General features: G+C 42.6%; 1 protein-coding gene across 3 annotated transcripts in view; it reads left to right on the forward strand.

Annotated features, from left to right (window-relative positions):
* MAPK8 (mitogen-activated protein kinase 8) overlaps positions 1-17,022 on the forward strand; it is a 72,375-nt gene extending 55,353 nt beyond the window's left edge. For 2 of the 3 annotated variants that reach the window (XM_068255543.1, XM_068255542.1), the window contains exons 9-12: positions 411-535; positions 2,769-2,832; positions 6,750-6,827; positions 16,735-17,022. In XM_068255543.1, coding sequence (XP_068111644.1) covers positions 411-535; positions 2,769-2,832; positions 6,750-6,827; positions 16,735-16,877 — 410 coding nt within the window. In that variant the 3' untranslated portion in view covers positions 16,878-17,022. Of the gene's footprint in view, positions 1-410; positions 536-2,768; positions 2,833-6,749; positions 6,828-16,729 lie in introns of all 3 variants that reach the window. The other variant, XM_068255544.1, reaches the window with a different exon arrangement.
* Positions 17,023-17,775: the final 753 nt, after the last annotated feature.

Here is a 17,775-nt window from a genome sequence, read left to right on the forward strand (position 1 = left end):
GGTCCTCAGACTAAGGCCCGTGGGCACTATGCGGCCCCCCAACGCTTTTTCACTGGCCCCCAAACACAAAATGTATAACTTATAGATGCGGCCCACTGCACCTTTAAATATCAGTGGCCCACATTTAGAATTACAGGGCTGGCACCACCCATCCACATACTGTAGAAGCCAGCAAGCAGTCATTTGTTGGCTTCCAATCCAATTCTGCATCAGGTGACACTGCTGTCCAACTGGACGGCAGGTTGTCACCTGGGTATACTTCACTGTCTGGTGCACAAAGATGTTCTGCTGCTGCTGGGAGTTCTCCTCCAGGCATGATTGGGGGGAATCAATAAAAAAATCCATGGATAGCATTTGGGATGGTTGTGTGGTTACAGGACATAAACCAAGCAAATGTACTCCTTTTGCAGCCAGTCAAGCCAGAGATCTGCTATCCAAGATGCTGGTTATTGATGCCTCCAAGAGAATCTCAGTTGATGAGGCTTTGCAGCACCCTTACATCAACGTTTGGTACGACGCACTAGAAGCTGAAGCAGTAAGTATTTTCCTCTCCTAGTTTAATCACATATTTAATCACATATTTGATTGTGTAAATATACTGTAACTTTTTAAATCTCCTTAGCTGTTTCACACATCCGAGGTGAAAATAAAGTGATATTATAAACAATTGTATCTATCCTTCTTCTCCTAAAAATGACTTTTTTTTTTTTTTAGATATCTCAGTTTTTTTATTTTATATTTAAATCCTAGTTTTTAAGGTTTTTTGTTTTTTTTTACGGTTTCATTCTCTGCTCAGTGACAACTTAATTGCAGTATGCCAGAGCTTAAATCTTTGAATTGTTAACGCTTTTTATCTCTTTCCTGCTCTCAGAAGCAATTTACTGACAGGAAAGTGTTTTATGGCTGTAATTACTTATCCGCCCGGCGGATCGCTCAAACTCACCCTTATCAAGCGAACGACAGTCTGTACACACGCCCGATTTAGCGGGCGAACGACAGGACGTTCAAACGACCCGTCGTCCGCGGAAATCCGACGTGTGTATGGGCCTTTATGCTATAGTCTGACCCAGTCCTAACTCGGACAGAAACTGTCACTTGCATACCTGATGTTTAACTCTTTTAGGCAGAGCAAGAAAAAAGTAGCACAGCCTAGTCATTTGTTGTGTGCTTGGCACTGTACATGAACGTGTCTATCTTATCATGTCACATGTCACCTCGATTGTCCTTTAAGTGGTTTACATTGTAGTGCAATCAAACATTTTATATTTAAATAGAGCCTATCATAAATATGGATTTGTAATAACGCAGATCTGTCCTTAGATATTGATCGCACAAAAATGAACCCAGAATCCACTTTTTTTTTCTTTTTCTTTTTTTAATTGCTTTGCTTTTTTATTCCACCACTGCCAGAATGACCCTTACGAGGCTGTCTCTTTTTACAATTGATCTACACCCCCATTTATGACTGTACGTTAAAAGAAACTGAGCACCAACATTTTTAAATGAGCTTCTTCATGTGGGTGGTTTGTAATGGATTGTGCCATTGGAGAAGTAGAGATTGGGGCGAGCGTCATTACTTACCTACGGGGTGCTGCTCCACTGGCTCCTAGTCCATACAGGATCCGCTATATTCTCCATGGATAAGACTGCAGCTGCCGCAGAGATTTAGTCTGTGAATGTTCTCAAGGCTCCTAAAATTGGTTACCATTAGAGATGGCCCGAACGGTTCACCTGAGAACTTGTTTGCGCAAACTTAGCTGGTTCGAGTTCGTGGTGAACCGTGAACACTTAGCGAGTTTGACCTGCCCCCTATACTACATCATTGGGCTAAACTTTGACCCTCTACACCACAGTCAGCAGACGCATGGCAGCCAATTAGGCTGCACTCCCTCCTGGAGCCCCCCCCCCCCCCCCCTTATAAAAGGCAGCAGCATCGGCCATGTTCTCACTCAGTGTGCTGCTGTATTAGTGAGAGAAGGGAGAGACATTGGAGAGATAGGGAAAACAGCTCTTTTGAGAGCTAATGTTCTTCTGATGTGGGTTTTTTTTTGTGTGTGCGTGTGCCACTGACCCACTGACACTCCATATACAGCCCTGTCTGTCGCAGCTGGCCCTTGCTAATTGCTGTACTGTGCCAGGCCCAGCACATTCAGTGCATACCTTTCACTGCCTCTGTGTGACTGCACTTTGTATCATACAATACCACCACCAGTCAGTGCATACCTTTTCCCTGTACCTGTGTGACTGCACAATTGTATTCTAGCAGAAGTCAGTGCATATCTTTTCACTGCACCTGTGTAACCACATTGTATTATACCACCAGCAGTCAGGTCAAAAAAGTGTTCAGCACCTCACCTTTATCAAAATGAATGAGGCATGGATCCCGGAGGGCTACTGCCTGCCCAAAGTCAGTCTCCACATACAGCATCTCTGCCTGCACGCCATGTGACTGCCTGCCCCAAGACTAAGTCAGTCCCCACACGGCATCTCTGCCTGCCGGCCACTGCTGCCTGCCCCAAGACTAAGTCAGTCCACACACAGCATCTCTCCCTGCAGGCCGCTTGACTGCCAAACATAACTGGACTGCAAGTGGAGGTGCGGAAGCGCAGTGGTTTTATTGCTGTTTTGTATCCAAGGGTTGAGTGGCCCGTATATTGCTGCGATCCCCTGACTAACTATATTGATTAACACCATTGGAGGCCGCAGTATCTGTTTATTATTTGTTTTACTTCATGGTGAATCTTCTTTACTCCTCTTCCTTCATATAGCCTCCGCCAAAGATTCCAGACAAGCAATTGGATGAGCGAGAACACACGATAGAGGAATGGAAAGGTATGCCTTGTAACTGTGCTGGTGTTATTGCAGTTATTACTTTTGTTTAAATTGGATATTTACATGTTTGGTCTTCCTAATACTTCTGACTAGGCTGTCTTTGGGACACCATGTACTGACTACTTAACTGCATCTGTATTAATCTGCTGATGTAAGAGGAAAATGGATGCTGCAACATTACTACTGCATATTTAAATGTCAGTAGCCTGGCTGTTGCGCTGATCAATTTGTTTTTGTGAATCAATAGAAAAAGGCTGGTACCTCCTTTAGTAATTAGTAGCTGTTTCTTGAAATAGAACAATGCCAATGTTTTGTAACCTCGCAGGGTCCCTTTTATCAAAGCGTGCAGTTTAAGATCATGCTCTTGCGGACTTCCAATGGATGGGGTAAATCTATCTCTGGAGGCCTGTTACACCAGTAGTGTTAATGGTGAAACTGCAGCAGGTGCCTAACCATTGATGGCCACCAGATCATTATCTTCATAAAGGAACCCTTTGAGGTCCCTAAACATTGGCATTGTTCTATTTCAATAAACTGCTACAATTTACTAAAGAGGTGCCAGCTTTTTTCACTTTACGTCTACTCAATCCAGTTTGGGGCACTCCAAGGACTGTTGGCTACGTTGCTTTGAGTGCGTCATTACCCTTTCAATATTATTTTTGTCTGAGACACAAAATTGCAAGGAGTGCACTTGCTTGATCTGTGTTCTGTTTTTGGGTTAATAATTCAGTAGGTATTAGAAGCATACGGTCAGCACAGCCAGTCAAGCAGCAAAGGAAGTTACCAGTGATGCCTACCATATTCTGTTGCGCTAACTTTGTTTCCTTTTCTGTGCTGGGAGTAGATTGAAAATGTGATGGGGGAGCATTAGTCTCAGAATACACGATGGACGCTGCCCCGCATCCCTTAAACATTGATGGATGAAGGCTGCAATTATTTTTTTCTAGGCTGATTCACGTTGACTGGTTTCATTTGAGTACTTCAGAGGGATGTGACTGTTGTGGGACAAGATCAAAACTAGAAGTAGTTAAAACACTTTTTGTTTATGTTCATTTAATCAAGTAGTAGCAATTATTTCTTTGTGAATAGACTTTGCAGAGCTGTACAGTAAGGCTAGGTCCACACTAGGCACGGTTGCAGGACAGATGCTGCAGTCCGGGATCAGGGGAAGTACCACCAGACCGCAAACTGATCAGTTTTCATAAAAAGTGCATCAGTTTCCGTTCAGTTTTTTACCCAAAAAAACGGACAGAAAACGTCTCTATCATTAGGAAGGTAGTGGGAGGATTTTTTGGGCCAATAATAAAGTTCAGGCTATCCGTTTTTCTCATCAGTTTTTGGTGCTATTTTGCCTGTGGAGATGGAGATGCTTTTTTTCATTGCTTTTCACTACCCATCCGTGTATCCGTGGTCCGTAAAAAGGCAGCAATTCCGGACCTTCTGTTCAGGTTTTGAAAATGGGTCCCTGCAAACGCAGACGGATCCATTTTTTTTTCGTTTTTTTTGGGTGAGGACGGCTGCTATTTTTAGCATTAGTATCCGGGACTCAGTTTTTCATCAGGTCTGAAAAACGCAGCTACGGATACGTTTCCGGACCTAGTGTGGACTAGCTCTAACAAGAGATCAGTTCCCAAACACCATTGGTCGATAATAACTGACTACAGAGACTGAAGCAGATGCAGCAGTGGAGTGTTTGTAGAAGCTGAAAAAGTAGGGAAGAGAATTTTTTGTTTGAGTAGATTGTTATAGCAGCCTTTGAAGAAGTATGTGGTCTCCTCTTCAGGCATAGATGCACAAAAAGTGTGATTTCTCATCCTATGTGCACACCAAAAATTGTAATTGATTATTTTTTTTATTTTTTTTGCATTTGTACTCAACATAGGGCATAAGTAAGGATCAACCCACTATAATAACCCCAATAAAGACAAGCATGGACACTTAAAGCCAATAAACAACCACCATACAGGACAAATGGGTCTCACTGTTCATTTGCTTTTCCAGATGCTGTCAGCCCATGCTCACGTTGGCCTCTCTTTCCTTTTTCCTTTTTCATTCTCCAATCAGTTTACACTTTACCTTTATGCAGCCAAAGTTTGTAAGCTTTAATCTCACTATAAGACTCTGTCTGTCTGTCTGTATGTATGTACGTATATATGTACACACACACACACACACACACACACACACACACACACACACACACACACACACACACACACACACACACACACACACACACACACACACACACACACACACACCCTCTAGATAAGTGTTAGGCTAGGTGATGTATGTAACTAAAATAGATTTAATAATTGGAATAGCTTAGGGTTGTGCATCATTTACAGGGTGCAGGTCAGATAGGGAAAAGGTTACAGATTAGTTATGTGAGGATCATATAAGAGAGAAGGGAAGGAAGCACAAGGGCACCGGGAGCCCAATATGGTGTAGTACATCAGAGTTTTTGAAAGGAAATAATGTGTAAAAAGGTACTCACAAGTCAGGGTTGCTGGTTAAGCAACCACTCTCTGTGCCTGTAGGGAACAACTGTCCCCACTCTGCGTTGTGAAGATCACGTTGGTCGCTGCTCCCAAAAATTATTGTATAAGAATAAATGTACAATAAAACCCAAATAGGTGGCTGACTGGAAAAAACTCTGGTGGGAGGCACCCGATGTAGAATGTATAACAATATCTGAGATTGACGTTGGTGGCAAAAATAAATAAAGATTGTTTGGCCTACTTTTTAATGGAGACAACGCTGTATACAAACTTAATTAAGCACTAGGACAACGCATTTCACAGCTAATAGCCGCTTCATCAGGTCGATGCATTCGCTTTCCGTGCCCAGTCTTTTTGGCGAAGCTTAAGGCAAATTGCCACAGCGAGTTCAGTCCCTACCCAGAGTGCTGTGGGGGCAGAGAAGCCCTGCCTTACAATAGAGGGCTGGTACCAGCATTTGATGGAGCCAGGGGCTCCTTAGATGCATCTAAGGCGCCCCATCAGATGCGGGTACCGGCACTCTGTTGACCTGAAGAAGCGGCTATCAGCCATGAAACGCATTGTCCTAATGCTTAATAAAGTTTTTGTTCTATTTATTCTGAGTGGTCTCCACTTAAGATAGGACGACCCAGCTAACCACCTCAGATATTCTTATACATCTTACATTTCGGCGCCTCCCACCATACAGGTCTTTATAGATTATAGGCAGGGCAAGTCTTAAAGGACAACTGTAGCAAAAGGGCTATATAAGCTGACATATTTATTACCTTTTAAATAATACCAGTTGCCTGGTCGTCCTGCTGATTTATTTGGCTGCAGTAGTGAATAACACCAGAAAGAAATCTTGTTAGATCAAAAAATAGTCAGAAATGCCTGATCTGCTGTGTGCTTGTTCAGGGTCTATGGCTAAAAGGAATTGAGGCAGAGGATCAGCAGGACAGCTAGGTAACTGGTATTGCCTTAAAGTAAAGGCATATGGCAGCCTCCATAGCCCTCTTGCTATAGTTGTCCTTTAAATATGTATCCTAGGTTAAAGTTGGAGCAGTCTTGAAGTTAGATGAAAGTCGGGTAGCTGTATCGGGGAAGGGTTGTCTCAAATGACCCTAAAAACTTTGTATGTTGTTTCCCGATACCCTGTGCCAAACTGACTTGGTGCTACAATCAACAATCATGCAACTGAAATAAATCATTACTGGGCTGTGGTAATATTATTTTTCAAATTAAATCTTAAATGTTGATCACTACAATGTGATGGTGCCAGTGTAAGCCATCATATGTCCTTGTCAAGAGGTCAGCTGTGCAACTGAACAGTCGTAAATACAAAATTACATCGCATTGTGAAACTAAAGGTAATGAAAACTAGAAAAGTAGAAAAGATTGATTCTTAGTGGACTAAACAGATGTCTTATTTTGCAGAACTCATATACAAGGAAGTTCTGGATTGGGAGGAACGATCCCGAAATGGCGTTATCCGCGGGCAGCCGGCCCCTTTAGGTTGGTTTCCTTTACACAGTTCTGGGGACTTTAAAGACAAAACAGCTCTGTAGGAAGATTCGTATACCCAAGGAAGACAGAGCATCTTGTTAGGATCCTAATCCTGATCACAATCACTAAGGATTATCATTTAATATGCTACACAGGGTATTTCCAGTACTTTCAACCATGTAGGCAATTCAGAATATAAGAAAATTGTTTGTGTGCAATAAAGGTTGTTATTAGGTAATGCCCCATTATCAACCTAAGTTGTAAAATCTTGAAGCGCACCTCTGGTGACTTTTTAAAAAAGACTCCATCCTGTAATGCTGACGAGTTATAAAGGTGCAGTAAATTGCAGTTTCTGTGTCACTGGAGCCCTGTACCAGCCACTGGAGATACAGGAGCCTTTTCTACCACGGGGCAAGGCCACGCACCGGAGCCCAGCTGATACAGGGCTTAGGTGACACTTGCAGCAACTGCAATTTGCCCCCCATTGTTACTAGTTCCCATTAGGATCACGAAGTTTTTAATGGTCACCAGAGGTGCACTTTAAACAACGATCCTAAAGGAAACCTGAAGTGAGAGGAATATAGAGGCTGCCATATTTATTTTGTACTAGCTGAAGACCCGGAACTGTAGCAGTGTAGGAATGGCAGCAGTCTAAATATTCCCCTTGAAAATTAATAGGTGAATTTTTTGATTGGCTTTTGTAGGATCCACCCACTTTCCTGAATATTGTTCCCAGTCACCCTGTGACCAACTGTGCCAAGTTTGAGAACACTGTGATCAACAGTGTAAGAATGGCTGTAATTTACATTTTCTAATCTAAAATGAATTGCTGAAATGTGGTTGGCTGTTTTATGCTCCGCCCACTTTTTGTCAATTTAACCTTAGTCACCAAGTGACCAACTGTGCCAAGTTTGGGGACTCCAGCTTTATTACTGTGAGAATGGCAGCCTTCTAAATTTTTTGCCATTGACATAAATAAGCGAAATCTGATTGGCTGTTGTGGTTCCGCCCAGGTGTGCTTTCCCCAAAACATCGCAGGTAGTAAGGGATCTGTATACCAAGTTTGGCTGAAATTGGTCAAGGAGTTGTCTAGTGTCCTGCTGATCTTGCTGGCTTTAGTGTGTGGTCTGAATCAAACACCTGAAACAAGCATGCAGCTAACCTTGTTAGAAACATCTGATCTGCATACTTGTTCAGGCTATGACTGCAAGAGGCACAGGATCAGCAGGACAGCCAGACCACTGGTATTGTTTAAAATTAAAGGAAAATGTCAACCTCCGTATCCCTCTCACTTCAGGTTCACTTCAAAGAGCTTAAGCAGAACTCTGACTTAAATGCATTATTTATTTTGGATAGGGTTTGAAAAGGATAGAACACTTGCCATGTTATTGTTGTTCGAATGCCTGTTGGGTAGGACCCCCTAAATTCCCCTGGTGCACCAAGATGATATGGGTCTAATGTGAGCCCATGGTGATATTGAGAGAGGAATAAACAAGAAAAAAATACTGATAAAGGGTTTTCATTTTCTCCATACTTCAAAGTACTTTTCATTGGATGTCATGGATGAATAGATTTACTTAAACTCCCTCTCTGAGCAGGGAGTGAGGGACAAATCTCTCAAAACAAGAGGTTCTAACCTTTTTTTCCATATCCAAAATTGAAATATAGTTAAGCATTCTGACTAAAAATAAATGAATGTTTATTTTGCTCTTCATTTGTTTTATTAGGTTCAGCACAATAAAAAATAACATTGTTGTCCTTATTAGGAAAATGTGAAATATTACAAATAGAATGCTGATGTTTGGAGCTCTGCTTGCTAGTTTGATAGGCAATCTTTGTATGTACAAACAAATTGTGATTACTTTTTTCTGTTTCCTGCTGAAGCCTGTACTTATAAACTAGATGTAAGTTAAAGAGACTCTGTAACTTTAAAAACCTCCCCTGGGGGGTACTCACCTCGGGTGGGGGAAGCCTCCGGATCCTAATGAGGCTTCCCACGCCGTCCTCTGTCCCACGGGGGTCTCGCTGCAGCCCTCCGAACAGCCGGCGACAGACCCGACTGTAGCTTCAATATTTACCTTTGCTGGCTCCAGCGAGGGCGCTGTGGCTGCTTTCGGCTCGGAAATAGACGGAAATACCCGATCTCCGTCGGGTCCGCTCTACTGCGCAGGCGCCGGAAACTTGCGTCTGCGCAGTAGAGCAGACCCGACGGCGATTGGGTATTTCCGCCTACTTCGGAGCCAACAGCCGTCAGAGCGCCTGCGCAGGAGCCGGGAAGGTAAATATTGACGTCACCGCTGCACGGAGGGCTGCAGCGAGACCCCTGAGGGATGGAGGACGGCGTGGGAAGCCTCATTAGGATCCGGAGGCTTCCCCCACCCAAGGTGAGTACCCCCCAGGGGACGTTTTGTCGTTACAGTTCCTCTTTAAACCTGAGATGGGAACAAAAATAATTTTAATTTTTCCAGCCCCCTGTAGTTTGTCAGCTGCCTCAATGGTCCTCCCAGGCTGATCCGCTGTGCTGCTGTGAAGTACATGATCCAGTTGGGTTGTGGGCCCTCTGTGCTTGCGCTTTTCCAGGCTGTGTGCCTCTTCCATTGCATTACCGTGGTACAGTTACAAGTCTTTCAAATTGTGCATGTGCAGAACGCCCCCACCCGCAGGAGCACAGAGAGGTATACGGCCGGGACCTCGCATGTACAGTAGTCCTTGACTGAGCCAAGGTGCAGACCTTACTGGGGTTGACAGTGACACAACAGAGGGGACTGAAAAGACAACATGGGAGCTGACAGATTATGGGGGGCTGAAAGAGGCCCCAGGTAAGTGAAAATCATTTTGCTTCCTTCCTCTCAGGTGCACTTTAAAGGGGTAGTGTACTTATCTATAAATATGTTCAATGTCATGGTCAGTAGTGCAGTATACTTGCATTATGTCAACCCTCATATGGCCATTAAAAGCATTTATACTGCACTGACACTATAATGAAAAAGTGCTTTCTGTGATAATCCCTTCTTCAATAATGTACTTTGACGCTAGCTACCCTGCAGGATTAAACAGACAAGCGCAAATGCATATGTACACTTTAAATAATGTTTAAAGCAAGGAATATTGAGGAAGTCTTTGTCTTTCATATTGATGCTTATTACAGCAATAAGGCAGGATGCTTTTAAAATTACAAAATGTGTCAACTAAACCAGCAGGCAAGGTTAGAGAAAATGACAGCCCAATATAGTGTAGTATGTTCAGCATAAAATTAGTAAAGATAATTAGTGAGAAGAGTATACTCACAAACGTGGGTTACCTCCAAGGCAACCACTGTATAGGCAGGTGAGGAGATTAGACCTGTCCTCACTCAGGATTAAGAAGTCGCTCTCTGTAGATCAGAAAAGGGGTAGATCACCCCTCCACCAGGGGTGGACACGGTACAGCAAACGGGGAACAGAGGCGCCAGCAGGGTAAAAGTGGATAAAACCTTTAAAATTTGATTGGAGGAAGTGGTGGACTTACCTCCATAAAGCAGACACGAAAGACTGTCTGTGTAATAGTAATAACATTTATTATATAGTACCCCAAAAGTGCAATGCGTTTCGCAGGCCACGCCCGCCTCATCAGGCAATAAACATGGGGACAAACAGAATTTCAGCAGTAGCAGGAGTAGCGCCTCAGGCCACTGAGGCGCTACTACTGCTGAAATTCTGTTTGTCCCCACGTTTATTGCCTGATGAGGCGGGCGTGGCCTGCGAAACGCATTGCACTTTTGGGGTACTATATAATAAATGTGATTACTATTATACAGACAGTCTTTCGTGTCTGCTTTATGGAGGTAAGTCCACCGCTTCCTCCTTTTACCCTGCTGGCGCCTCTGTTCCCCGTTTTCTAAACCAGCAGGCAAGCACAGATTTTTATTTTTTTTTTTTAAAACCAAATCACACCTTGAGAGGATATGGATGTTTCCTTTTAAACAATACCAGTTGCCTGGCAGTCCTGCTGATCTGCGTAATATGTTGGCTCTTTATAAATTCAATAAATAAATCTGTTTGGCTGCTGTAGTGGCTGAATCGCACACCTGAAACAAGCATGCAGCTAATCCAGTCTGACTTCAGAGCACTTGATATGCATTCTTGTTCAGGGGCTGTGGCTAAAAGTATTAGAGACACAGGATCAGCAGGAGAGTCAGGCAACTGGTATTATTTCAAAGAGGAGCTGTCAGCCATCCCGTCTCAGGAAAAAAAAAACCTATATAAGTAGATAAATACTTGCTCTACTTACATAACATATGTATTGCACTGTCCACGTTTTGATTTTAATGATTTTTCAACAGTAAAAAAAAGGAAATCCTTCTTAGAATTTCTCATTTTAAGTGTGGCTATTTTCAAGCCAGTCCCGATGTCATTTCCTCCCTTACTCTACTCTCCTCTGCCTGGTTGTGTATGCATTTCCTGCCTTCACTATAGAAATCACATTGTCTCAGCTTGAGAAATATTGGCCAATCAGAGATGAACAGAGGTTTGGGAGGGAAAAACGGGAGGGAAAGAGGCTTCAGCCAATCAGGCTGCATTAGTTAAGTCTGAGGGGAAGTGGAGAAGCAAAAAAGGACAACTGAGCGTGCCCTGCTATTTTCCTTTTTGTGTACCAAATAAGAGTTAGGTAAACTAGGGAATGGTCATTTATCAACAAGAAAAGTAATAGTGATTTTAACTTTTGGATTACCTGGTTAGTACCATTATTACTTGTTTACCAGATTAAAAAAATAAAGAATTGAATTTATGCCTGACAGTTACACTTCAAAAGGAAAAGTCCATATCCTTCTCAGTTCAGGTTCACTTTAAAGGACTACTTTCACGATAAATTGCAAAATTTTAATACATCGATAAGATGTACTTTTGTTTCAAAGAAAAAAGGCACTAAATTATTTTCCATCAATGTCACTTATCTACTGCTATTCTGACATCTTTGTCAGGTTTTAGGCTAGAGCAGGGGTCTCAAACTTGCGGCCCACGGGCCATTTGCGGCCCTCGATACAATATTTTGTGGCCCTCGCCGGCAAAAGCTTCCATATAGTTCGCTTCAGTGCTCCCAAGTAATCCGCCACATCCCCGCCGCTAAACAAGGGCTGCAGAGCCCCCAAATCGCCCGGGGGCAATCCACCAGCATTTCCTGGAAGGGGCAGAGCTTTCAGCTTCAGCTCTGCCCCTCCTGACGTCAATCGCCGTCTCTCCCCGCCCCTCTCTGTGAAGGACTGACTGACGTCAGGAGGGGCAGAGCTGAAGCTGAAAGCTCTTCCCCTTCCAGGAAATGCCGGCGGATTGCCCCTTGGGCGATTTGGGGGCTCTGCAGCCCCCGTTTTGCGGCGGGGACACGGCGGATTACTTGTAATGGGAGCACTTAAGCGAACTATAAGGTAAAACAGGCAAAATAGTTTGCTTCAGTGTGAATTTGATTTTGAAATAAAAATCAATGCAAGGGACGGGGGAGGGGGGGGGGGGGGGTTGGGGGGGCTTAGGGGTTGTTCGGGAGCTGCTGATTGTGAAATCCCTGCGGCCCAGCCTCATCCTGACTTTGCCTCCTGCGGCCCCCAGGTAAATTGAGTTTGAGACCCCTGGGCTAGAGTATTTTCAGGAATTCCTTTTTTTTAAAAAAAAACACTAACAAGATGGCAGTGGCATTATCCAACTGCCAGAATAATGTGCAGTAGGGATGGTCAATGAGATGCAAATAATTTTGAGTTGATGCAGGATTATGTAAATTTTGTATGCAGATTTACGCAGCTTGAAAATTGACCAATCAAATTTTATCTTGGCAGAATTTGATTGGTTCATGTTCAAGCTACATAAATCTGCATACAAAATTTGCATAAAGGTGCATCAACTTGAAATTATTTGCATCTCATTGAGCTGGCTGGCCGACCTCTGTGTATAGGTCAATTTCAGAAAGTGTTTTTGAAAACCATAAAGGAAACTTTGAAAATCTCCCATTAAAGGGCACCTAAAATGAATGGATAAAAGTATTTTACTTACCTGGGGCTTCTTCCAGTCCCCTATAGTCCTTCTGTCTACCCTCCTGGTCCCCTCAGTTGTGCTATTTTCAGCAACGTAAAGTCAGCAACAGTGGTGGACTACTAAGCTTGTGCGGTCACAGATGTGCACACCACCCGATCGCGCTCCTGGCTGGGAGCGTTCTACGCCTGTGCAGTTCACTAAAGGCGTTATCAGGGAAAATGAATAAAATAAGTGCTACTTACCCGGGGGCTTCTTCCAGCCCCAAGCTCCCAGCATGTCCCTCGCCGCAGCTCTCCCCGCAGCCGTTCTCCGCAGTTCCATCCCGGGCCCCGGCGATGACGTCAGTCTGCTCTGGCCCACGTGGCGGTGATTGACAGCGCCGCTCGCGCAGGCGCAGTACAGGCCGACCTGGAAGTCACCCTGACGTCATCGCCGGGGACCAGGAGCGAGCTGCGGGCAGAGCTGCGGCGAGGGACATGCTGGGAGCTTGGGGCTGGAGGAAGCCCCCCGGTAAGTAGCACTTATTTTATTCATTTTCCCTGATGACTCTTTTAAGACTGTAACTGCTTGTGCAGAATGCTTCCAGTCACAGGAGCCCGATGGAGGAGGCATGCGGCCAGGAACAGTACATGTGCAGTGACACACAACTAAGCTGAATTGCGGACTTCACAGGGCGCAACAGAGGGGGCCAGACTGTCATCGAGGGGGCAGACAGACTACAGAGAGCTGAAGGAAGTCCCAGGTAGGTAAAAATCCTTTCCTCCCATTCATCTCAGGTTTACATTAAGAAATGTAATAGTCCAATTGGAAATGCCAGATTAATACTATCTACTGTAAGTGACGGCTACATAGGAAACAAAATCATTTATAGTGCAATTTACCTCGAGACAGATGTTCCTGTGATGAGCACGTGTGCACGAGTGTTCCTTTACAACTTTTGTAGGTTCTACTTTTAGAACAGTTTTTTTTTGTTCAGGCTTGACTTGAAAATGCTTATACATTAAAAGGCTTTCTAAACCAAGCTGTCTTAGCTGTGAATTTGTGTATAATTATCACATTTATGAAGGTGACCAATTCCAAGTTGAGTATTAGTTATGTGGATAGGAAGCCTGGCAATATGATTACACGTGTGTAACCTGAAAACACCCTGTACTAATTATTATTCCCCAGACACTTTCCCATCTATCACAGCGATGATAATCCAATGAAGGGTGGTTAACACTCACTTTTAAACCAAACTTGTCATGATAGAAATATGAGAGCTGTTAGTGTTGTTTGCTAGATTCTAGTTTTTGAGTCAGTGAAAACTGGGTAGCAAAATTAGAATCCCACACACCTGCATGCTACTTAAAGTGACTCTGTAACAAAAATTACAACGTTTTTTTCTACCATCCTACAAGTTCCTAAACCTATTCTAATCTGTTCTGGCTCACTGCAGCACTTTGTACTATCACGGTCTCTGTAATAAATCAATGTATCTTTCCCTTGTCAGACTTGTCGGCCTGTGTCTGGAAGGCTGCCAACTCTTCCGTGCTGGTCTGTTCATCTATGCACACTCCAGTGTGTGTTTTATTTACATAAGCCAGCAGCTTCTCTGCTATCTTATCAGTGATAGAAGAGAGCTGGATAAAAATCCTCCTCTGTTAGGCTGACACATACTGAGGAATTACAAACACAGGCACATGCAGAGCTGTCTGCAGGAAGCCTGTAATGTTCAGTGCATGAGAGAAGAAGGGGACAGAAGGTAAACGCACAAATTATCTTTTGAGATTCAAAAGGAAAGCTGTATACAGCCTGCTTGTGTATGGATGTATTTTCTATGTGAGGACATATTGTACATCAATCTACTTCCTGTTTTGGTGGCCATTTTGTTTGTTTATAAACAAACTTTTTAAAACTGTTTTTGACTACTTTTAATGCGGCGGGGAGCAGCGAAATTGTGACAGAGGGTAATAGATGTCCCCTAACACACTGGTATGTTTACTTTTGTGCGATTTTAACAATACAGATTCTCTTTAAAGATCAGTGACTTGTTAATGCAAGCCTAAAGTGAAAATACATTTATCAGATTAGTAATTGTATCTGTAGCTCTGGAGCCCCATATTCTTATTTTGGGTTTAAGATCTGAAAATGTTTGTCTGAAGTCTGATCCATGGTTGACATGACGCTTACATTCTTGCTGTTCTTTCAGCTCCCATACAGCGAAATGGCCACCTGTTAAACTTTAGATCACTTTGCTGCTAACATTAGTTTTATGGCTTCTGATTAGTTTTCAAGAGAGCTACAGTCTTAAAGAGACACTGAAGGGGGAAAAAATGATGATATAATGAAATGAGTGTAGTAAGGATAATTACTAGAAGATTAGTAGCAAATAAGATATTACCATGTTTTTATTTTCAGTTATATAGTGTTTTTTTATAACATTGCATCATTCTCTATTTGCATTTTACACAGCACTCAGCATTCTAATGGAGAGAAAAATAAATTACAATGACTTACAGTTGATAACAAGCTTCAGAAGACAGAGCTCTCTGCAACTTTCAGTGGTGGAGCGCAAATGCTTTTTTGCATAGATAACTGGAGTTTCTTAACTTACTGTACTGGAAACAATATTAGACTTGTGTATCTGCTCCTACTCCTAATGTTTTGTTTCTTATCTGTACTACACATACAAATCATTATATCATAATTGTTTCCACTTCAGTGTCTCTTTAACTGCTCAGAAAAAAACACTTGTTTATTAACCCTTGCAATTAAAATGTAGAGACACTTCTGTAGTTTTCTTTTTTTACAAGGCTTTTTTTTTTTTTCTTCTCTTTATTGCTGCTGATTGTATACCTGACAATTGTTATTTTTACCCTCCCCTCTGTCTGTCCAGTTGCAAAATCAGTTGATCTCCCAGCATGCTCTGGGGAAAAAAAGGAAACTAATATACTAATTAATATCCTGCTATACATAGATATAACAAGTATTTCTGATGCTCCAACCAGGATAACTAGAGTAAAAGTGGGAATCCAGAATAATTTTGTTTTATCAGCTATGTGTCACCAAAGTGTGTCTTTTAAAAGTGAATGGGTCATTTCTAAGTAGGATTGCTGCTATAGGGTCTTATGTTTATCTCATCATGCCACATCTCACATCAGGTACCCTTTAAAGAGACACTGAAGCGGAAAAAAAAATATGATATAGTGAATTGGTTGTGTACTATGAATAATTACTAGAAGTTTAGCAGCAAAGAAAATATTCTCATATTTTTATTTTCAGGTATATAGTGTTTTTTCTAACATTGCATCATTCTATAATATGTCCAGATTACACAACACTCTGCATTCGAAATTATTCTGTCAGAGCAGTCTGTGAACTAATGACCTCTCCTCTGGCAGAGAAAAAGTAAATAGTTCAAAAACACTTGAGATAATAAGTCAGATAACAGCCCTCTCCACGACTTTGAAAGTCAGAGCTTAATTGCTTTTTTGCATAGAGATAACAACTGGAGTTTCTTAACTCTTCCTGTACTGGAAACAATTAGACTGCTGTATCTGATCTTAATGTTTTATTTCTTAGCTGTACTACACATACAAATCATAATATCATAATTTTTTTTTCCGCTTCAGTGTCTCTTTAAGGCAGGGATATTGAACTCCAGTCTTCAAGGGCCGAATCAGGATAGGTGTGGTTATTCGAGTAGAACACATTTCTCAGTCCATCCTAAATACTTGTATGGCCCTCGAAGGCTTTGACACCCAGGCTTTAAGTACAGGTTTAAAACCACTAGTTCAAAAGCAGGCCGTGGCTGTTCCCATATTTCTGTCATGACTGTTCCTTTACCGTATTAGATGTAATTTGAAGTGAAGGATTCCGTATTTCAGTGAACTGATGCTGCAGCTAAGGCCTTCCTCTGTTTTCTCATAGCACAGGTGCAGCAGTGACGGATGGCACCCAGCCTCAAACCTCCTCTTCATCAGCCGACGCTTCGTCAATGTCCACCGACCCAACGCTGCCTTCGGACACGGACAGCAGCCTAGAAACCTCTGCAGGGGCACTGGGATGCTGTCGATGATTTAGTGTAGGGGGTGGGTGGGGAAAATACACACATGGCAGGGAGGTTGGAGGTGCAGAGGAAACTTGGAAGTGGTGTGTAGTACACAATGGCAACAGAAAGCTGCTACTTGTATTATTGGAGAGTAAATATTATTAACCCCTTAGCTGCCAGAAAATGTCTTTACTATCCTGCAGTCGTAGGAGGGGAGGGAGAGAAAGACATAATGATCTGGATTAAAACACGGTGATGGAGAAAAGCCACAATGCACTCCCTGCCAGAACTAAGTTAAAGAGGTCTAGGTTCATTTTTATTTTTTTATTTTTATTTTTTGTGCTGTAATTTGAACACTTAAGTGCTGGAGGGTTTGAAAAGCTGCCATAAATATGTATTGTATTTTTATTTCCATTGTGTGGGGTAGGGTGGGAGGGGCTTAGTGCTCCATCTTTTTAAAAAACAAAAAGAAAAAAAAAGGTCACTTTGGTCCTGATTGTCTTGAAATTTTTACTTTGGAGTCAGCGTTATAGTTTTATTTTTCCGTTTCTCTGCAGGTGCTGCTCATGTTTTATTTTTTTTATCTCCTTCAAATTATTTTGCAAATCTGTACCATATTTTAATAATTTAATTTTTTTCCTCTACACAAGATTATCCTTACACGTATATTTGCCTCTGGTGCCAGCAAACCAAAGGGAGGCACTCTTGCTGGCCATTTCGTTGGTCCTGTAAGTCCTGTAAGACCCCAAAGTTGGCGTATTTTCAGGAAGCTGCTGTTGTTGCAAGCCTTAGTAAGCTTCTGTGAAAAATACACTAGGTGGTGCTGCAGACAGAAATATGCTGTACTGCCTGCTTCCCTTTTTTTTTTCAGTGGGTTGGTATTCCAGAGGTTTATTTTAAAACATTACTGAGGCTGTTTGCTACA

Source organism: Hyperolius riggenbachi, chromosome 10 (assembly GCF_040937935.1).
Source record: "Hyperolius riggenbachi isolate aHypRig1 chromosome 10, aHypRig1.pri, whole genome shotgun sequence".
Lineage (NCBI taxonomy): Eukaryota > Metazoa > Chordata > Amphibia > Anura > Hyperoliidae > Hyperolius > Hyperolius riggenbachi.